Source organism: Sciurus vulgaris, assembly GCF_902686455.1.
Source record: "Sciurus vulgaris genome assembly, chromosome: 3".
Classification (NCBI taxonomy): Eukaryota; Metazoa; Chordata; class Mammalia; order Rodentia; family Sciuridae; genus Sciurus; species Sciurus vulgaris.
In genome coordinates this window covers 178,730,441-178,754,004 of record NC_136463.1, presented here as the reverse complement: position 1 = coordinate 178,754,004, position 23,564 = coordinate 178,730,441, and the positions used below count along the sequence as shown (strand labels likewise).

Below are 23,564 nucleotides of genomic sequence, written 5' to 3'. Positions count from 1 at the left end.
CTGAGAGTATCATGACATCACAAAGGCATCCACTGCTACCAAGCTTATGAGACAAACATACTGTGGCATCTACACCATGATCCTGGCAATGGCCCAGAATGCTGGCTAATGCTCAGAACAGCACCAAGACGAGAAGACAGATTCCAGGGTCCCACAAGATAGTCAAGATGGTGAGGACACAGTAGGGCACCACTCAAGTTTATCAGATAAGTGAGGCAGATGCAGACATGGGCTTTAGAGATGCCACCAAAACAATGTGATATCATAAAGACCTCCAAGGGGAAGATACATACTGATTTCTAATTTTCTTTGAATATCAGGAAAATCATGTGGATGTTATATAGCATTGTTATAGCTGCCAGAAGTGAAGCAAAGCAGACTTTAATGTAGTGTATACATGTGTGTGTGTGTTGATCTATGAATACAGAGATATATAGATACATAGAGATGCCACATACAGCGATCACAAGGTAACCTATGTGGTGGCATCAAGTGCAGTTATCAAGGGGTCGACACAGACCTCGTATAGAGTCTCACGGGGCTAAAAGAGAGGCATGGCATAGCACAATACATGGGTCCAAAGAGATGATGCACGCTCTTCAGATAAGTCCACAGACATATCAGGGGGGAATCACAGACTGAGACGAGGCAGGCACACTGCATCAGCATGGTCGTCAGAAAGCGGGTGCACGCTTGGTGTGGTGGCACGCAAGGAAGAGGCACAGACGTGATGGAGCTTCATCTGCAGTCACCACGGTGACGATGCTGATGTTGTATGACAAATGACAATCGAGAAACCACAGAGATGCAGTGCGGCTTCAACACCCCGCTGTGAAGACGCCGTGCAGACGGCACAGCGTCACACGTTTGTTCGGACGGTGCACAACAGCGCAGCACTTTAACTGGCTGTCGAGGAGAGGATGTGCTGTGTAGTGCCATATGCAGCTGCTACGATGTGGCAGAGACCATGCAGTAGTAGTGTTATGCTGAACTCTGGTCAACTTGCCTGGACTGGGGTACCCAGCTAGTGGATAAAGCATTATTTTGAAGTGTGTATGTGAGGGCATTACTGAGTAAAGACCCACCCTCACCACGGTGGGTGGGTGTCACCAACCTAGGGCCCCAGCAGAACAAAAAGGCAAAGGAAAGGTGAATTCATTCTCCCTTCTCAAACTGGGGCCTACCTCTTCTCTGACTTGGTTATCAGAGTCCCTGGTTCCCAGGTCTCTGGACTCTGAAATATGTTTTCCAGATACCCCTAATATAAGCATCATACATGGTTATCTGAGAAATGATGCAATACTAAATAGCATCATAAGTTGAGGCCAATGATAGAAATAATTTATCATCATGCAAGATTATCAGTAGAAATATTGAAGCATCATACACAGGTTTCCAGGGATAGACTCACATGGTATAGAATCATACGTGGTTATAAAGAGCAGGATAAATATGTGGTATAGTACCACATGTGATTATAAGGGGAAGTGTAAATTAAAACAGTACAGTCGGGTATACAGACAGAGAATTATATGTGGTCATCAAAGGGATAACACAAACTTGGTGTAAATCCATATACGGTCATCAAGTAGATAATAAAGTCATGGTGCAGCACCATCTGTGGTCTTTGGAAAGATTATAAATTGCATGTGGCTCTCAGTGAGATGATGGAGACACAGGGTAACATCATATGTGTTTTTTGAGGTGATGATGCATGTGTAGTGAGTTATCACAGGTGGCACAGCCACCAACAAGATGATGTAGGCAGTGGTGTGTCTATGTGGTCATCGGGCAAATGATGATCATACAGAAGGTAGTACCTGACTTGATGATCAGGAGATGGCATAGACATAGTAAAGTATGATGTATTGTCATCAAATAAATAGCATAGACATTGTAGTCATCAATGATATGGACATAACCTAGCATCACACACAGCTTTAAAAGAGATGAAGACATAGAGTTGTGATTTAGATGTAAAGTGTCTCCAAAGACTCATGTGTTGAAGGCTTGTTCCCCAATGAAGCAATGATCAGAAATGATTAGATACCAAGGGCTTTGACCTCAGCAGTGGTTTAATCCATGGATGGATAACCATCTGGTGGCATTATGGGAGAGCAGTGGAGACTTTAGGCGGGGTCTACATGGAGGAAGCAGATCATGGGATCTCCCTGGAAGGGTACTGCTTGTCCCTGGTGTATTCCATCCTTGCTCTCACTCTCTCTCTCCTTCCTGGTTATCATGTTTTCATGAACAGAACAGCTTCCCTCCATCACACCCTTCCACCATGATGTTCTGCCTCACCTCAGGCCCAAAGCAATGGAGCCAGCTGACCATGCACTGAAACTGTGAGCCAAAATAAAGCCTTCCTCCTTAAATTGTTTATGTCAAGCATTTGGGTCACAGTGATGAAAATCTGACTAATACACATAAGGTAGCATGACATGACTTTCAAGGGAATGATACAAATACAGTGTACAACAATACACGATCACACAATGTAATGTCACATGCGGTCAACAGGGAGATGATATAGTGTAATATTCCTTGTGGCCTTCATGAAATTGAGGTACACCTGGTATAACAACATATCCATGGTTATCAGTAAGATGGCACATACATGGTATAGAATTAGTGAGTGGTAACCAAAAGACAAGTATGGAATAGCATCACATGTCTTTATCACAAAGATGTGTCCAACGGAGTGGAGGAGAACACGTAGTTATAAAGAGACAGGGAAGACTTGTTACAATACCATCCATGGTGGTCACGTGGATGAGGCAACTCCATGCAGCATCGTGTACGGTCACCACGGAGGGGATCCAGAATACAGCATCAAGTGTACTTATTATGGAGATGACGCAGACTTACATGTCTATGTGTTATCCAGAATATGACATGGACACACTGGTGACACACACGGTCATTGTGGACATAAGGCATACATAGTTTTATCATAGCCAATCCTCAGGTGGATGATCCGTGGTGCACAATCATGCATGTATATATGCAAAGCGAAAATTCCTCCATAGATTAAACATATAACAGATTACGCACCATCCGCTGAGGCGGTTGCAATAAGCTTTCCAGTGTAATCAAAGCAGCTGTCTAGAATCTCATCATCGTGGCCTGTTAAGGTTGCCACACATTTTCCATTGGTGGCATCCCACAACTGCAATTAAAAAAATAATAATTTCTCATATAAAGTGTGATGATGGCAAGGGTCTTCATGACATGCTATGGGTGGTTAAATAACTGAGCCAAATCAGTTATTTTGTGTATAATTCTCACTTGTTCAATTGATTTTACCTTGCTTCATGACCAGAGTCCATGGCCAACCATCTGTCAAGACACACTTTGGTCAGAGAGAGGACCAAAGTCAGGCATTTAGAATCTGCCACAAATTAGGAAAAGAGAAAAATTCTTCAAGTGTATACTTTAGAGACAGGAGTGGAAGGCTCCTTCTTTTACAGGAAGGACATCAGAAGCAAAGGGGCTTGACCCAAACTACAATACCAGAAAATGAAAAGTACATGATAAGATTATAACACATTTGGTAATCAAATGGTAATTCCAAAGGATAAGCCATCAGCAACCATGTTTTTAAGTTGGCAGAAACTTAAGAGGCAGGGATATACTTAACTGAGGTTCCTAGAAGGCCAAGCTGATCAAAGTGTAATAAATGAACAGCAGGACGTGAGAAAAAAATAATCTGCCTTCTGACAGATCTTTAAAACATTAGAAGCAACCAAAATTGTCTTACCACCTCATAATTCCTTCTAGTTTGGGAAATCTGAAACTTGAAATAAATGCTTACCAATTACTATTCATGAAATAAATCTTAATTTTATGTCGCCTCTGAACTATGTTGCTACGATGAATATCTAACTTGGCATACAGACAGAATACACAGCATCTCGAGCTCACCATGCAGGTCTTGTCCATGGAGCCGGTCAGTACCAGTGAGCAATCCCAGCTGAATAGGGCACTGCTTATCTCAGCACAGTGGCCGATGAGGGTGAACACCTTCCTGCCAACGGGAAAACACCAAATCTGCTAAAAGATGTGCACACAGATAATGAAGCCAACCTCATCTGTGTGAAACCAGCTAAATTTCAGTTTTTCCACAATAACATCATTTAAGACAGAGCAAAATTGTTCTACTATAGTTCAAAAGGATGCTATTAATTACATGTCAACAAAAATGTATTTAAAATTTAACCATCAAAGATAACATTACTGTGTCTGTTATTTCACTTAATATAAATGTCCTGCAGTTCATTTCACTTTACTGATTGAATCAGAATATACTGTGATCAGAATACACTGTATACGTGCACCGAAATGTCACACTGTACCCTATAAATCTGTACAGTTAGAACATATTTTTAAAAAATATAAGACAACATTTCAGAAAGGAACAGGTAACAACTAGTGAAGGCAGGTGAAACTCTAGACGTGTCCTTACACCAATAAGCAGACCCCTGCTTGTTCAGAAACTGCTCATCAAAAGGCAGACAGGCTGCTCTCCTCTCATTTCTCCTTGAGCACATCATGGGCAGTACCTCTGACAATGAGCCCCTCTATCAAAATGCAGGCCAGTCCAACCATGGAGTGTTCCAACACAAATACGCTGATTGAGTTAACTTCTTAGCAACTAGGAAAAAAATTGAAGTTCTTGGACTAAATTAAATTTGGGAAATTGACTATAAGTTTTCTTTATTCATGATATTCATACCTACCATAAAAACAAGTCATTGAAATTTGATTATACAGTACATGGGATAAACAGTAGCTATGTACCAGGCTATTGCTAGCATTCTCTTTTTCTGCAGCTGTTTGACATTATTTGCTCAGAACTCTGAGAAAGCACTTATTTTGTGGATAAGGAATATCATTAGATAATAAATTCATTTATGCTTTTAACGTGTAGAATCCAAAGCATGGTTATTCAGTACAAAGATAAAATCAATAAAAAATATAAGGCTGCCTTAACCCCCTGGCCCAGATTAAAAAATTATTTTTTTCTTATTGGCATGTATTATTTATGCAGAACAGTGGGTTTCATTATGGCCTGTTCTTATATGCATAAAAACGCAACTTGATCAAGTTCACTCCCCAAGAAGTACCTCCCAGTAGAAGCATCCCACACTGCAACTGTGTGGTCAAAGGACCCAGTGATGATTCTGTTTCCAGACGTGTCGAATGCCAAGGAAATGATTTCTGCCAAGTGCCCCTAGAAAAACACCAGATATTGTCATGCATATCTGTGGCTAAGACAATGCCACAAATGCACAACATCATACGCTAAAAAGAAGTGCCAGAGAAGGCAGAGCCACGGAGAGAGGAAGGACGCCAGTGGCTGGCAGGGCTGACCAGCTGCAGTGGCTACAGTGTATACAGGTCTCCTTCCGGGAAGACAGAAATGCCCTAAAAGCTGGTTCCCATGCAGTTATAGAGTTCCGTGAGACTGTTAAAAATCACTGTCTTACGTGTTAATTCAACAAAAGTGTGGAAGGAAGGGAGGGAGGGAGGGAGGGAGGGAGGAAGGAAGGGAGGAAGAAAGGAAAGGAGGGAGGGAGGTGTGGGGTGGAATTAGAGAGCGCCTTTCACATTATCTTGGAAATGCCAAGAGGAACAGCGTCTGATCTAATCTAACAACAGATTATGGGCAAATGAAAACAGAGCATAAAATAAATTGAACCTTAAAGAAATAAAGTCTTAAGAATTTACAAGAAATAGACTAATAAGCACCTGGCCTTTGGCCTGGTTTTACCCTGGTCACTGTGTCCTGCTAATGTGTTATGGTTTGGATCCCGAATGTTCCCCCAAAATGCTCTTGTGTTGGAGGCACGGCCTGTGTGGCCAGCTCCAGAGGTGGGGCTTTCAGGAAAACCACTGGTCGGGAGGGCGGTAACCTCGTCAGCGGATTAATCCATTTGAATGGATTGGTAGGTAAGTACAGGCCAGAGGGGTATGGCTGGAGTAAGTCAGTCACCAGGGGTGCAGTGTGGCCCCGGAGACTCTCTCTGTCCCTGTCCCCTTCTTCTCCCTCTGCTTCCCAGCGGCCGCGAGCTGAGCAGCCTCCTCCGCCATGCCCCAGACCTTGATGTTTCTGCCGTGGAGCTGGCCGGCCACGGACTGAGCCCTACACACCGAGCCAGAACGAACCTTTTCCCCTCTAAGTCGTTCTTGTCAGGCATTGTGGTCACAGTGATGGAACGGCTGCCTGGCCCACGGGGACTCCAGCACAGGAGGCGGTGGGAAGAAGCCCCTCCCTGGAGCCGACCCTGCACCTCTGATGAGAGGCCCCTGCTGGGAGCACGCCCAGCTGTCCTAACTATTTCAGTAAATTAACGCAATTACATTTTCAAATAACAAAGAATTGCAAAAGTTCCTTTTCAAACTGATTTTCTGGTTGATTTCAAATGACAAAAGGGAAGTGTGGCTTCATGTCCGAATTCTGCGCACACAAGCGTGCCCTCTGGGCAGCGGGCAGGCGTGAGCACAGGACTGGCCCTGCCACATGCCCTGGGCAGCGACGGGAGAAGGGGTCACTTCCGTCGAGCTGCTGGTGTTCACAGGGCTGTTCCAGCCACATTGTCCTGAAAGAAGAGGAAGCAGGGGCCCTTGAAACAGGGTGTCCCAGATCAGAAAGCGCACAGGTGGGCGACGCAGGCGCTCAGGGCTGAGGGAGAAAAGCCCTTGGCTTTGCTCTTAAACGGTGACTTCTTTTCTCTTGTCTCAGTCCATCTATTAACTTTCTTAGGGAAAGACTAGTGCTTTTTAAATTAATTTATAGTTTTGAAAGGATAAGAAAGTTGGATTTTCCATCTAGCTGTTCCCACCGATCCCGGCATAAATCTGCCCATTTTATTGTGGTCGCGAGGGTCAGGGTGGGCCGTAGGGGAGGGCAGAAGGTCTGGGAAGGTGCTGGTGTGTGGTGGTGACTGGTGAGGAGAGCAAGCCCACCAGCACCACTCTGTGGGCGCTGCCTTGGCCTTTCTGCCCCTGAGTCCCCCAACCTGGTCGCTGGACTCTATGGGGGGGGGGGGGTGAACTTGATGAGCCCTGTAGGGGACTTCTGCACAGATCGCCAGGGCTGCCTCTTCCAAACAGGGCCAGCCCCAGCCAGAGAGACTCCATGGGTTCGAAACTATGGATTGTGTTTTTCGGAATAAAGTTCATCAAAATAAAAGCTCATCTGTCTTTCCCAGGACATCACCAAGTCTGCTGGAACAGTCGGCAAGCCAACTGCAACACTCCCCACCACAGTCTGAGAGCTAAACTCTGAGAGCATCTTCTAAGAGCATCTTCTAAGAGCATCTTCTAAGAGCGTCCATCGCAACAAAGACACATGAAAAACAAGAACAGAGACAGGCGCCTGGCCGTCAGCGACGTACGGTCAGCGTGCACACTTCCTCTCCATTCTCGATGTTCCACAGCTTGGCCGTCGTGTCCATGCTTCCAGTAGCCACCAGGGTGCTTTGAGGGTTGAACGATAAGCACACCTGTATTACACGGAAGAGAAGGACGGAGGGTCACACTGACTTCTCTGCGGTCTTGCAATGACCTTGGCAGATTCAGCTTAAGGCTCTGCATGAGCCCATAGCAAAACAGCAGGCCCCACTGTGCCAGGCAGAACCGGCAGCAGCCCCCAGTCCCTCAGCTCAGGTTCAGAAAGGCACAGGCCCTTCTGCCACTCTCTGACCCCAGAAGGACAAGAACAAAAGCAAAGCCACCTCCCTCGACTTCCAAGCTGTCTGTCAGTCCCTGTGATGATGCCCCTCACGGAAGGACTGTGACACAGGCTCACACTGCCCAGGCCACGCCCTCGGTGGCCTTGGTGTGGGCAGTACACCCAGTACCCGGCTCCTCTTCAGTTGCTGCTCCCGCGGCTGCACCCTGCACCTTGACCTCACCTTCTCTAGAGCATCCACCACCCACTCACCAGTCAATGACCTCCATTTCCCAGAACTTCGGCGTTCCCTCTCACCTTCCCCTCCCTGCTCTCCATGGACTCCTCCCCTTCCATGAGACCCCTGTCTCTCCCCCATTCTGTCCTCCCTCTTCACCTGGTGACTGGAAGCAGCGCTCCAGCCAGGAGCCTCCCACTTCTCCCTTCCTACCTTCTTTCAAACGCACCCACCCTCCAATGGCCTGTGAACACTGACTTCTGTCAAGCCAGGGTTTCAGCTGGTCTCCACCCTTCCTGCCTCACCACTCACCCAGTCGCCTGAGAATGGCGTGGATCTCTGGTGTAGCTTGCTCAGACCTCTGCCCCCAGGCCTCAGCGCCACTGCCCACTCCGTGAACTCGCCTCGGGCCCCACCTTCTCCTGTCCCCACCCGTCCCCCAGTCCCACCCTCACTTTCCCTTTACAGTCCACCTGGCCCCTGGCCGCTTCCCTGAGCAATCTCTCCTATGGCTGGGGGCTTCCTCACTCCGCCCTGACTTTCCTTCCCTTCGCCCAGTGTAGAACCCCCTTCCCTGAACTCTGAGGGGAGACCACCCATCAGCTCTCGTTCCCTCGTGACGAGATCCTTCCTAGGAGCCTGTCAATGTGCTTTCCCACCTGACAGCACATTCTCCTGTGACTCTAGGTGCCCAGTTAAGTCACCTTTCTCCCTTTACAACGGAGTTCCTTGGAGAAATAATTCACCACCACTTTGTGCTCATCTTGGACGCACTCTTCAACTGTCCTGAAACTGCTCTGCTGGTCCAATCTAGGGGCTTGGTTAGTCATCCCACCTAACGTCCCTGATGCCTGTGGTGTTGGCTCCTTTGTTTTTGATAGTTTTACAGATTTAAGAGCTCTCTACTTTTCTCCTCTTTCTTCTCGTTTTGTTTTGCTCTTTATTTGTTGTTCTTGGGACAGGGGTTGTATCGGTTAAAGGTTTCTCTTTTTTGTATTTCAGGATTCCGTCAGTCTTTTCTCTGTATGACCCTTCCTCTGGGCATTTCCAGTGGCTTAGTGGTTTCTACTGCTACCTGGACACAAGGGCTCTTCCCCAGACCTCATTGCCCAGTTTCAGTCCCAAAGAGCCAATGGCCAAGTGGATGCCTGTCTGGGTATCACAAAGGCAGCTTGGATCAATCGAAGATCCCAGATCCTGTGAATGCAAACCTCCTCCTCCTTATTACAGAGCTGGTGAACAGCACTACCAATCACACATGCCCCCAGTCAGGGAATCAGCCAGGATCCCCCTTTTCACTCAGGCAACACGGTGGTACTCCCTCCCCTCCCTTCAGTCTCTCCCATCCTCCTCCTCTGCCTGAGGACAAGCCTTCATCGCCTATCATTTGGCAGCAGCAAGGTCCCCACTGGCCTGTAGTCTGAGCTCACCTACCTCCACCTTTCCTTACCACCACCACAAACACAGTCTTCCCGGAGAGCCACGCTGAGATACCTCCTCCCAGCTGCAGAGCCTCAGCAGTGCAGCATGACCGCCAAGATAAAGCCAAATGTCTCTGCACGGCACGGGCCCTCCATAAATCAAGATGGTCTCTGCCTGCTGCTCCCACTTCAACTGCCCCTGCCTTGTGGTCTGGCTTCGACTGGGCTACTGGTGTGCTAGGGCCCTGGTGTTCTTCATCCCGGCAGGGGCAGCCCTGGGGGTCCTTACCCGTCACCTCAGCTCCCGCAGGGGTGGCACGCCCACAGTGGCATCCTGCTGCATGCTCTCACGGGGAAGGCCAGCCGCACACCTCTGGGCACTGGCCAGTGTGGCTCCCTGCCTAAATGCTCCTGCCATCTCTCCAAGTCTTCCCCGAGCTCCTGCCCCGGCCAAGGGTATGGACGCCCAACAGCCCCCCCACCCCCAGGCCACTCTGTCATCTCCACATCTCTGCACCTACTCCCCTGATGCCTCTGCTCCTTCTACTCAACTGCAAAATCTCCAGGGACAATACTGCATCCGTTTCTGGGAGGTGACACAAGTCAGAGGCCAGGGTTTCACACTGAGTTAATAGTGGAAAACTATGAGAAACTGTAACTGTCAGCCTAAGAACGATATGAAAGAAGATCTTCCCAAAATTCCAAGGCGGTGTGGAGACGTGGCGGCTCTCCATAAAAAGGATTATGTCGGCACCGAGCTGCTTCTGGACCTTGCTGCCCCTGCTGTGGCTCCCCAGCACATTTGAAGGCTGGTGCTGACATTCTGAGTTGTCCCTGAGGGTGTAGCCACCATTTTGGGGCAGAGCAGCTCCCTTCCTGAGACACCTACAGGAGACTGGAGGCCCTTTGACAGGCACCACGCTCACATCCAGGTACTAAGGACTGGGAGGTTTGCGTGGTGGATGACTGTGAACCACAGATTTTTTTTTAACTTTTTTTTTATTTCTTTTTTTTCTCTCTCTGTTTTCCTTTTATTTACCTGTTCCCTTGGAGTCTCTTTCTCCCTTTTCTCATGCTAAAGACCAATTTCTTTTGATCCTGCTCTCACTCTTCCCTTGATCAGCTACCTCTATTTACTCACTTCTTATCCCATTAACTTCTTATCCTCCTCCCCTCCCCATCCTCTTCATCCACCATTAGAAGTTGTAGAGCTCATGGTAAGCCTATTGGCTATACTGTAGGTAGTAACTGAACTCATCCTATCTGTTGCAATACTGTTAAAGTCTTTATAGGGCTATCTGGGGTGGGGCTGCATATTGTTTGTATAGGGTGCTGCTGATACTGATCTTCCCCTCAGAAGGGGGAGAGGTTTTAGAAACCTGCAGGGTCACAGTAAGCCTGCAGGGGGGAAGCTGCAGTACCTCAGATCTTCACTGCTAGAGGGGAAGATACAGAGACAATATGAAAAAACAGGGGAAGAAAGTGTCCCTTACAAACCAAGATACTATTTTGATAGAATCCAATTACAACAAGGCAATAGAAATGACAGGAGTTTAGAATCTACATAATTTAAATGATCTGTGAAGAAAAAGATGAGATAAGAGAGTACATGCAGGCAATGCATGATCACTCCAATAAACAGTTAAAAGAGCAAATGTAGGAAGCAAAACAGCACTTCAATAGAAAGATAGAGATTCTGAAAAAAATAAATAAACAGAAATACTTGAAATGAAAGAAACAATAAACCAAATTAAAAACTCAATAGAAAACATCAATAGAATAGATCTCATGGAAGACAGAATCTCAGACAATGAAGGCAAAATATTTAATCTTGAAAATAAAGTTGACCAAACTGAGAAGATGGTAAGAAATCATGAACAGAATCTCCAAGAACTATGGGACATCATGAAAAGACCAAATTTAAGAATTATTGGGATTGAGGAAAGCACAGAGATACAAACCAAAGGAATGAACAACCTGTTCAATGAAATAATATCAGAAAATTTCCCAAACCTGAAGAATGAAATGGAAAATCAAATACAAGAGGCTTATAGAAAACCAAATGCACAAAAACCAAGGCACATTGTAATGAAAATACCTTACATACAAAATAAAGGTAGGATTTTAAAGGCTGTGAGAGAAAAGCATCAGTGTACATAAAGGGGAAACCAATACAGATATCAGCAGATTTTTCAGCCCAGACCCTAAAAGCTAGAAGGGACTGGAACAATATATTTCAAGCTATGAAAGAACATGGATATTAACCAAGAATCATATACCCAGCAAAACTAACTTTCAGATTTGATGATGAAATAAAATCTTTCCATGATAAACAAAAATTTAAAGAATTTACAAATAGAAAGTCTACACTACAGAACATTCTCAGAAAAATATTTCATGTGAAGGAAGCAAAAAACAATACAAGTCAGCAAAGGGAGGAACTACTCTAAAGGAAAAGTCAGTCAAAGGAGAAACCAAGTTAAATTAAAAACCAAAACTAAGCCAAAATGACTCATATCACAATAATAACCCTGAATGTTAATGGCCTAAACTCATTAATCAAAAGACTAAATTGACAGATTGGATTAAAAAGAAAGACCCAACAATATGCTGCCTTCAAGAGACTCATCTCATAGAAAAATACATCCATGGACTAAAGGTGAAAAAATAGGGAAAAACATACCATGCAAACGGTCTCCGTAAAAAAGTAGGGGTCTCCATCCTCATAAAAGATAAAGTGGACTTAAAACCTAAGTTAGTCAGAAGGGATAAAGGAGGATATTTCATACTGCTTCAGGGAACCATAAACCAGCAAGACATGACAATTTTAAATATTTATACCCCAAACAATGGAGCATCTATGTCCATCAAACAAACCCTTCTCAATTTTAAGGATCAAATAGACCAAAACACAATAATAGTGGGTGACTTTAACACACTGCTTTTACCACTGGATAGATCCTCCAAACAAAAACTGAACAAAGAAATTATAGAATTAAATAATACAATCAATGATAAAGACTTAACAGATATATAAAGAGTATTTCATCCATCACTGGGGTAATACACTTTCTTCTCAGCAGCTCATGAATCCTTCTCCAAGATAGACCATATGCTATGCCACAAAGAAATCATTTGTAAATACAAAAAAGTAGAGATACTACCTTGTATTCTATTAGACCATAATGGAATGCAATTAGAAATCAATGATAAAATAAAAAACAAAACTACTCCTACACTTGGAGACTACATAATATGCTATTGAATGATGCAATGATAACAAAAGACATCAGGGAGGAAATAAAAAAATTCTTAGAGGTAAACAAGAACAATGACACAACATATCAAAATCTCTGGGACACTCTGAAAGTAGTACTAAGAGGAAAGTTCATTGCATTGAGCTCATACATTAAAAAAATAAAAATTCAACAACTAAATGACCTAATATTACATCTCAAAGCCCTAGAAAAAGGACAGATCAACACCAAAAGTAGTAGAAGATAGGAAATAATTAACATCAGAGCTGAAATAAATGAAATTGAAATGAGAAATAATTCAAAAAATTGACAGAACAAAAAGATGATTCTTTGAAAAAGTAAACAAAATTGATAAACCCTTAGCCATACTAATGAAGTAAAGGAAAGAGAAAACTCAAATTATTAGAATTCGTGATGAAAAAGGAAAGATCATGACAGACACCATTGAAATACATAACATAATTAGAAGTTACTGTGAAAATCTGTACTCCAACAAAATAGAAAATATCGAAGACATCAACAAATTTCTAGGGACATATGATCCTCCCAAACTGAATCAGAAAGACGTACACAATTTGAACAGATCAATTTCAAGCACCGAAATAGAAGAAGCCATCAAAAGTCTACCAACCAAGAAAATCCCAGGACCAGATGGATTCTCAGCTGAGTTCTACAAGACCTTTGAAGAAGAACTGATACCAATACTCCTCAAAGTATTCCAGGAAATAGAAAAGAGAGAAACCCTTCCAAATTCATTCTATGAAGCTAGTATCACTCTGATACCAAAACCAGACAAAGACACATCAAGTAAAGAAAACTTTAGACCAATATCCCTGATGAACACAGATGGAAAAATCCATGACAAAAATTCTGGCAAATTGCATACAAAAACATATTAAAAAGATAGTGCACCATGATCAAGTGGGGTTTATCTCAGGGATGCAAGGTTGGTTCAACAACCGGAAATCAATAAACATAATTCATCACATCAACAGACTTAAAGTTAAGAATCATATTATTATTTCAATAAATGCTGAGAAAGCATTTGATAAAATACAGTACCTGTTCATGCTTAAAACACTAGAAAAAATAGGAATAGTAGGAACATACCTCAAAATGGTAAAGGCTATCTATGCTAAGTCGACAACCAATATCATTCTAAATGGAGAAAAACTGAAAGCATTCCCTCTAAAAACTAAACAAGACAGAGAGGCCCTCTTTTACCACTTCTATTCAACATCATCCTCTAAACACTAACCAGAGCAAGTTGACAGACCAAAGAAATTAAAGGGATACGAATAGGAAAAGAAGAACTCAAGCTTTCACTATTTGCCAATGACATGATTTTATATTTAAAGGATCCAAAAAACTCCACTAGAAAATTTATAGAACTAATAAATGAATTCAGTAAAGTAGCAGGATATAAAATCACCACACATAATCTAATGCATTTCTAGTCATAAGTGATGAATCCTCTAAAAGAGAAATTAGAATAACCACACTATTTACAATAGTCTCAAAGAAAAAAACTTGGGAATCAATCTACTAAAAAGGTGAAAGATCTCTACAATGAAAACTACAGAACACTAAAGAAAGAAATTAACAAAAACCTTAGAAGAGGGGAGATCCAAGTTGGCAGACTAGAGGGAGGCTGTGTTCATTGTCGCTCCGTAACTCCGGTTTCAAGCAAAGGATATCTGTTTTTTGGTAAGGCCATTTTTACTGCTTATCGATCCCCTGTTGTTTACCCCATTTGTCTGCTATGATCACCTGCAGTCTGCCAGCATATCGATGCCTTTTCTGAATGCAGATTGCTCACTGTTAGGCGCCTATCATCTGCCATTTGCCTGCCTCTCGCCTGTCCATCCCCTGCCTTACACCTATCTATCACCCAATGCACGAGGTTCACCTCCCGATCCTCCAACAACAGTCGGCAAACTGATCGCCGACCGCCAGTGAAGCACCAGCTGCCTGCTGCTGCCTGGAAGTACACTGTCACAGTACCTGCAGGTTTGATTACACATGGCTGCCGCCATTTTGAGATAACAGGCAGGCCCCAAAGGACCCCTGGACAGACTGACTGAGCCCCAACTCCAGGATCCCTCAGCCCAACTGATCACTCCCTGCCTCTGGGGCCCTCACATCGACTGACTGCTCCCTGCTGCCAAAACCCCCAGACCAACTGACTGTGCCCTATCACCGGGACCCCAACCAACTGATTGCACCTGGCCTCCAGGATCCCACACTCACACCAAACACACCCAACCTCCAGAACCCCTGCCTGACCAACTACATCCCACCTCCAGGACCTCCAGCTAACCATGTCCATACCCTGAGCTGCAGCTTCCCATTTGCTAACACATTTGGAAGCCAGAACGGCCATCTTGGATAATCCTGGAAGCCATAGCTCTGATCTTTGGGTGGTGCAAATCCCATCCTGAGAAGTCTGCTGGAGGCTTGAAGCTCATTGTCAGGTACCTCTCATGCATCAGGCTACTGAACACTGGGAGGTTTCATTACTATATGACTCTTATACTATAGATTTTCTTTTTTCTCCTTATTGAAAAAATTTAAGTTTTTATTTCTTTACTTTTCTTGCTCTCTTTTCCTTTTGTTTACCTGTTCCCCCTCAGAGTCTCTTTCTCCCTTTTTTGCATGCTAACATCCAATTTCTTTTGATTACTCTCTCACCCTTTCTATTATCTAGAACTTCTGTATATTCTTTTCTTATCCCATTAACAGCCACAGTCTACATTCCTCTGCATCCTCTTTGTCCTCCATTAGAAACTGCAGACCTTATTGCAAATCTGTTTGTTATATTGAAGATAATATTTGAACTCATTCTGTTTATTATGACAAAATTGTTATTGTACTCATAGGGGCTATTTGGTCTAGGATTGCATAGTGTCTGAATTGGGCACTGCTAATATTGATCTCCCCTTAAAGTAAAGTTTTGTAAACCTATAGGGCCACTATAAGCCTATAGGGGGAAAACTGCAATACCCCAGATCTGCACTGCTAGAGGGGAAGATACATGAACAACATGAAAAAACAAGGGAAGAAAATGATCCAAACAAATCTAGATTCTGTATTAATAGAATCCAATGACAGTATGTTAGAAGAAATGTCAGAAAAGGACTTCAGATTATACATGATTAACATGATTCACGAAGCAAAGGATGAGTTAAGAGAGCAAATGCAGGCAATGAATGATAATACCAATAAGCTGAAAGAGCAACTGCAGGAACACAAGATCATTTTAACAAAGAGATAGAGATTCTCAAAAAAAAAAAACAAAAACAAAACAAAAAACAAACAAACATAAATCCTTGAAATGAAGGAAACAAAAAACTAAATAAAAAACTCAATGGAAAACATCACCAAAAGACTAGACCACGTGGAAGACAGAACCTCAGACAATGAAGACAAAATATTTAATCTTGAAAATAAAGTTGCCCAAACAGAGAAGATGGTCAGAAATCATGAACAGAATCTCCAAGAACTATGGGACATCATGAAAAGACCAAATTTAAGAATTATTGGGATTGAGGAAGGCACAGAGATACAAACCAAACGAATGAACAACCTATTCAATGAAATAATATCAGAAAATTTCCCAAACCTGAAGAATGAAATGGAAAATCAAATACAAGAGGCTTACAGAACACCAAATGCACAAAATCACAACAGGTCCACGCCAAGGCACATTATAATGAAAATGCCTAACATTCAAAATAAAGATAGGATTTTGAAGACCACGAGAGAAAAGCATCAGATTACATATAGGGGGAGACCAATATTGATAGCAGCCAACTTCTCAACCCAGACTCTAAAAGCTAGAAGGGCCTGGAACAACATATTTCAAGCTCTGAAAGAACATGGTTGCCAACCATGTTTCCAGCAAAACTAACCTTCAGATGTGAAGATGAAATAAAATCCTTCCATGATACACAAAAGTTAAAAGAATTTACAAATAGAAAGCCTGCGCTACAGAATGTTCTCAACAAAATATTCCATGAGGAGGAAATGAAAAACAACAATAGAGGTCAGCAAAGGGAGGAACTACCTTGGAGAAAAACCACTCAAAGGAGAAACCAAGCCAACCTAAAAACCAAAAATAAGCCAAATGACTGGGAATACAAATCCTCCTCTTAGGGTTCCTACGAGGCCCAGTTGGACATGTAACAGCATTAGAACAGTAGCTCTGAAATGGTAAGCCCCCAAAGGGTGAATTTACCAGGTTTCCCTGCAGTACCATGTCTGTACTGCAACTTGACTCTTGTGAGATGAATCTACCATGAATTGGAAGGATGAATCTAATTTCACTCCTAAAAGAAGCAGGCTGTTTATTTTTAAGTTATCCATAGGGTGCCAATTAGCTCAGTAATTGTTATAAGACTTTAACACAGAATTGGCCAAGGGCAAGGGCCTCCCAACTGTGAAATTTATTTAGAGTATTTAGAATATTTATTCAAATTATAGTTCTAAGATATTCAGAAAATAATAAGCCTAAATATAATGTTAAAAGTTGCTTTAAAGCTATTTTAATAACTGCATCAACCTTTATTGAGTCGGTTCTTTAAAGATAAGTTAATGAAAAAAGTAAAGTTGGATATTATACTCACCTATTTATCGTATCACATGTCCACTTAGTCAATACAGGATAATGCTCTTTGATAGTATCTGCGGATTATTAAAACTTAAGGAGTTTTTGAATTACATCACCACCGCCACCATATAAAATTCATGCAGACTAAAAAAATACCGGGGTTAGAATCTGGAAAATTAATTGCAAAAGTAGAACTTCTACTTTCACAGTGAAATCCTAAGAGAAACAGCAACTTGACATATATTTCAAAATGTTGAATATACTCACTATTTCTGCTGTGTGGCCCCTAAAGGTATGGTAACATTTCCCTGTTTCTGCACTCCACAGTTTACAAGTCTTATCGAAGGACCCGGTGGCAATTTTGTCACTGCAATTTTTTAAAATAAGAATTTTAAAAACAAATTCAGTCACATTATTGATATTGATACCTGGATTAAGCCAAGAGGTATTAGTACATGGATACCTATCTACTTAGAAATGTGTTTCACTTTTAAAACTGTAAGCAATCCTGTGTCAGTGAATAACCAAATAAATGTCTATTGAATGCATCAATTTATATGTTTAATATTAAAGTTTTTACATTAAAGGGACAAATATATTTGTTTGGGATCATAACAATTTTTAAAATTAACAGTGAATAGGGCAGAAGGTTTGTTTGGAAAATGAGTAATGTGGATATCGATAATATGTAAAATCAGTTGTATGAGCATAGAAAAAATCTGCTAAAAGGTACACATGAAAGGTAACATTGAATGTAAAAGAAGAAAAGTAAAAAGAGATAAAGACAATTAACCAAATGGCCTAGGAGGTTTCGAGAAGTTTGGCAGCAAGAGACTTCTTGGGAAAATAACTCCAATATTACTCCATTGTGAGAACTGGAAGAGGAGATTGGTGCAGACTGGAGTCTCTTTTAAACTCCAGGCTCCCACCTGACCCCAGGACAGCTATACCACCCCCACCCAAGGGCTAGCGGTAGATTAGCTGGGCTAACCTTGGCCATATTTAGCCTTTACAGCAAGTCCTCAGATGTCCACTCAGTTGAGTGAACATTTAGTGTGTAAGTTCGTTGTTCAAAAGTGTAGGTCCATAAGACCTGATGCATATCCTAAAGCAAGTTATACATGCCCAGCTCGGTGGCAGAATGTTTGCCCAGGGTGACACTGGAGTCTTGCTTTTTGCCTCTGTTCCCAGGACACCCACATGGTGTTTCTGTGGTCTCTCAGACTAAAGGAAAGCAAGGTCCTCTGTCTCTGCTCCAGGGCAACTTGTCCTGGGGACCACCACAAACCACCCACAGCCTGTGGCACTGAAGGTTGGTGGCCCCTCAGTCTCAGAACTGACTTTCTCCTTGGCATCTTGCTGCTCTTTCCATTTCTGCTCATGCAAGTTCAAAGGCCTGCAAGTTACCTTGGTCCATTTTCATCCTTCCCAACCCTCAGAAACAGCAGTCTCAGGTGGCCATTGTTTCTTGACTGATTTCTATTGCGCCACAAACTGTCCTTTATATTCATGATACCGTGTTATTAATTTATTAATGTCAGCATTTTTTAGAATTATTTTATTGAATCGAAACTCACTCCTGACCCAATGTATAAAAGAGATAAACACTAAATTGGTGGAAGTCTCTCTCTCTCTCTCTCTCTCTCACACACACACACACACACATACACACACACAGGCACACCCACACCCACACATTCCCCAACTTATTCTTTGGTGGCTGGCCCTAACTCACTCTGCTGAAACCCACAGGCCATGAAGGGCAAAGACATCGCATTAGCAAATAAATCATCAGACTGTAAAATTTGTTTATATAACTGGACAAAGGGATTTTCATCAGGGGCTCTTGGTAGAATCCAACAGAAAAGACAGAATGTATTCCTCACTACTTTGTTCTCAGAAAATTTTGTCCTCAGAAAAATGACAAAAAAATCACATCTGTTAAGTAGACTATTAAAGAATATCATATCATAGAGAATTGCACTGCAATGAAAGTAAGAATTATACAGTGAACCAGTATTATTTATAATTTCAATAAAAATTTTTCAGTTCCACAAGTTGGTATAATAAGGCATTACAAAAATTGTCATTCTCTATAATGTAAAAATACATAAAGTTAAATTTTCTGTAATTTAATTGCAATGTTTAATCATTTTAATGTAGCAATTAAGGTTGATTATGCAATCACAATTCATGTGTCTTAAAAGTATTACACTTTAAAAAGATACAAAGTCATTAGCGACCGAGAGATTAATTTTTTTAATTGCAGTATAAAGTTTCTACTCTAAGTGCATCAAATTTTTATAAAATCCCTCTCTTCTGCCACTCTGCCAGAGAAGCTTTCACTGTCCCCTGAACGGAGGAACGGCCCTGCCTCCTAACCATCTCTTTGCCTCTTGCCTGAGCAGAGGGAGCCCTCTAACGAGCAGTCCTTGCCCCCCATACCCCCCAGCCCTGTGTTCTGAAGCCTTCTAAAGCAACTCAGGCCTGCAGAACAGCAGAGGAGCGCTCAGGTTCCCAGGATGCCCCCTGCTCACCCCCTCAGACTCTCCTCAGGGAATGTCCTCGCCACCTGGCGACCTGGCAGCTGAACTGGCCTCCCACCTTACAGCCCTGAGCTGCTGACCGCGCCCGGCCCAGGGTCCTCGCCACTCCTCCACCTTCCACCCTGGGGTTTGGGATTTAGTCTCACATCATCCTTTAAAGGCACTGAACCAGGAGACACCAGAGTGGTCTCCTTCTCCTCTTGGCTCTTAAACCATTTATTGTTTTGTCCTGATTCATTGTAAATGAACCATACTTATTGAACCAGCTTTATTAATGGAAAAACTCTCTTTAAGTGAACAATCATGGAAAAAAAGATTTTTAAAGTCATTTTCAATCTTTAAAAATAACAGTCTTCACTTTTTTTTACTCAAACAAGTACAAATATGCACTTACTTGCCAATCTTTGGACAAGCGGGTCAGGCCCTTTCTTTGACTATGGGTCAATTAATTGGAGTTCCTCATCTCTTAAGAAGTCCTGTCAAAACTCAACAGTTTGTAATTTTCTTTTCTTTAAAGTAGAATAAGAAACTTAAAGAATTTAAATATATTCACAGAACAATCTGAGTACAGAAAAAAAAATTTTTTGGTACCAGGGATAGAACCCACTGAGTCACATCCCCAGTCCTTTATTAAAACTGTTGAATTTTGAGTCAGGGTCTTGCTCAGTTGCTTAGGGACTTGCTAAGTTTCCGACGCTGGCTTTGAACTCATGATACTCCGGCCTCAGTCTCCCGAACTGCTGGGGTAACAGGTATGAACCACAGCGCCCAGCCTGAGAGCAGAATTTTTCCATATCTTTAAGGTGCGTTTTCAAATCTGACATTGATCTTTCCACAGCTTCATTTAGCAACAATTTTTTCAAAAGTTTACCTGATCTATTTCTGTAGAAAACAACAGCTTTCTTTTCATACCCACTTTTCATTAGCTTACATAATATTTCAATAATTTGTGTAATTCAATTCCAGTACCTGGATCCATACAACCAGCCCTGGATACGCTCACACCCTCACTGGGGAAGGGACGAGTGAGGTGCCTCACAGTTACAAACACCTGGTGCCAGGCCATCAGTAGCTCACCGTGCAGGACAGAAAACACAGCAGGTTTGATCTACTGGCTCAGCCAACCAGAGGCAGGTGTTTAAATCCCTCTGTTGTTCTTGGCACAGTTATTTAGCATGTTACTACGGGCATTTTTTTCCTACCTGGCAAGAATAAAAATTAACTTCTGCTTGCCGTACAGTATATTCGCATGCCATCTTCTCCAGAGCCCCCTGCCCATCGTTCTGAACATCCACAGGAACTGCCTCTCAAGGACTTCCAAGGGCAGAAACAGTGTTCAGCAGAACATGAACTCCAGCTTTCCCCTTTACCGTGGTGGGATGCTGGAAAGGGTACCAGAGCTGGACCTTCATGAAAATAATACCTATCCCAAAAGCCCTTTAAGCATGGAAAGGTTTCTAAAGCATTTATCAGGCACTCAGTACATGGTAATGTGCTGTCTTCCCTTCAACCCCCAATAGACTGAGGAATGAGCACGTGAATTAGCAAAGGAGTAAGTGAATGAATGAACAAACCCATAAGGATTGTTGAATGCGATGGCATAAACCACGTTCCTGTGACCTTCCAGGGTGTGCAGCTCCTCTCCAGAGGCAGTGTCCCAGAGCTTGCAAGTCCGGTCATAGCTCCCTGTGATGAAGCTAACACAGAAATACAGACACAAGGCAGGATGCTAGTACGTGAACACAGGCTTCAGCTTCTACCTGCAGGAGGATTCCTTTGTTTTGCTTTTTTACCGTGGAAATCATTTATGCAGAACAAAGAAACTAAGAGCAACAGTTAAATCCTTTGACTTAGGAAATTATTTTTATCTCAAACAAAAAAAGGAGTCCCTAAATAGTGATTCTTCTAACATTTGATAATATATATTCCTGTATTGTTAACCTTTCATAATATATATTCCTGCATTGTTAAATAGGGTGTATGACATGCAGCAGTTTATGAAACTCCACATCTATCTCTGTGACTCTCATAGTTGTGCAGACCACACGATTCGAGCATCTCCCTTGATCTACCCGCCTTCCACACTCCACACATGCTCTATCAGTAAATTCTACTCGTGCCATCTCAAAATGCACCCCTAATATGGCCACTCCTCCCCAGGTCCATTACCTCCATCTCTTGCTTAAACAACAACACCGTCCTCTTCTGGGCATTTCCCTTCTGGCTTCTCTGGCCTCCCTCTACCTTTGGCTGGAAACACACCTGTCCTTGCAAGTCTACACGTATGAACAATAGACAGGCATGGCTACGTGCTGAACTGCGTCCTCCCGAAATTTTTATGTTGAAGTCCTAACCTGCTGGTAGCTCAGAATGTGACTTTATTTGGAAACAGGACCATTTTATATGTAATTAGTTAAGAGGAGGTCATGCTGGGGAAGAGTAGGCCCCTAGTCTGGTAGGACTTGTGTTCTTACAAGCAGGGGAAATTTGGAACCAGGCACACAGGCAGCAAGTATATCATGTGAAGGTAATGACATAAATAAGGTTGGTGTTTAACTGACAGCAAACTGTCAGGACAGAGGCATGGAGCAGATTCTTCCTCACAGCCCTCAGAAGGAACCACCTTGACCTGCAACCTCTAACCCTCAGAACTGTGAAATGATACATTTCTATTGTCAAAATTGCTTAGTTTGTGCTGATTTATTATGGCAGCCTTAGCAAACCAATCAGGTGACATTCATGTCTGTAGATCCATACATGCCGTCTACCCTACCGTTCCTACCTACCACCTCAGATTCTAAGCACATCAAAGGCACATTCTGAGCATGAGCTTGATGGTTCTATCCATCACACCCCCCCAAATAAAGTGCCTGCTTTGAATTGTCAGGTCCCAACCAGCCACAATGCTGTCCTGTCTGACTGCCCCAAATGCCAATGCCAACATGAGGTCACTCCAACTGACCTATTCCTGAGTCAAATTATTCACAGTTGTAATATTTTCTGAGACCCCAGTATGCTTCCCACCTCAGAAGGTAAAATAGTATCAGAAACTTAGAAGAGTGGGAGAAAGTGCTTACATTTCCCTTTTATATTCAGTAGGACACAGAATCACACAAACGAACACATTAGCTACTTAACTGGAATGTTTGACAAACACTCAAAACATTTTTATCCCTTGATTATTAAATATTAGAAATAAAAAGTGAGCCTTACCATGAGCCTGATTTGTTAAGTGCGACATTAGTCAATGGTAGTATATGTGCTCGGAGAACCTTCACCGGAAAAAAATAACACCATTTATTTTGGATTCAAACCAAATTAAGTTTAATGTTTTCATTTTAACTTCCAACTTGTGAAGACATCCAATGTTGTCTTAATTATATGTAATAAATGGACAACATTCAATATCCTAACAAATGAGGAAAAATTTGCATCTCCTATTCCTAAGATAAACCAAACATTTGGTAGTTACAGGTAATTACACAAGTGTGTTTTCCATCAGTACCAGTTTACCTTTAAAATAAGTCACAGTTATTAAATAAGATACCAAATAGCTCTAAGTTCTACTTTTTTTATATATTGCAATGGTTTTGTGTGTGTGTATTTATGTATTTATAAGAAATACAACAAATATGTTTCAAAGATGTTTCTACAATGTGTTATTGCTTTCTGAATTCTAAAACTCCTTTAGAGTCAGAAGATGTCTTATATATCTCTCAATCCCCCTATGGTGTCTAGCATACAGTAGTTGCTTAATGAATATTCATTGAATTAATATATAAAAATTGAATAATCTATTAATAGAGTGATTAGCT

At 42.4% G+C, this 23,564-nt stretch overlaps 1 protein-coding gene across 1 annotated transcript in view; it reads right to left on the bottom strand.

Moving 5' to 3' along the window:
- Positions 1-23,564, bottom strand: part of DAW1 (dynein assembly factor with WD repeats 1) — a 55,704-nt gene that overhangs the window by 9,953 nt on the left and 22,187 nt on the right. Inside the window, exons 4-10 of the mRNA XM_079132636.1 lie at positions 22,963-23,021; positions 21,324-21,446; positions 17,471-17,570; positions 7,404-7,511; positions 5,130-5,236; positions 3,928-4,030; positions 3,058-3,172 (exon numbers count right to left, since the gene is read on the bottom strand). Of these exons, the coding sequence (XP_078988762.1) occupies positions 3,058-3,172; positions 3,928-4,030; positions 5,130-5,236; positions 7,404-7,511; positions 17,471-17,570; positions 21,324-21,446; positions 22,963-23,021 (715 nt within the window). The remainder of the gene's footprint in view (positions 1-3,057; positions 3,173-3,927; positions 4,031-5,129; positions 5,237-7,403; positions 7,512-17,470; positions 17,571-21,323; positions 21,447-22,962; positions 23,022-23,564) is intronic.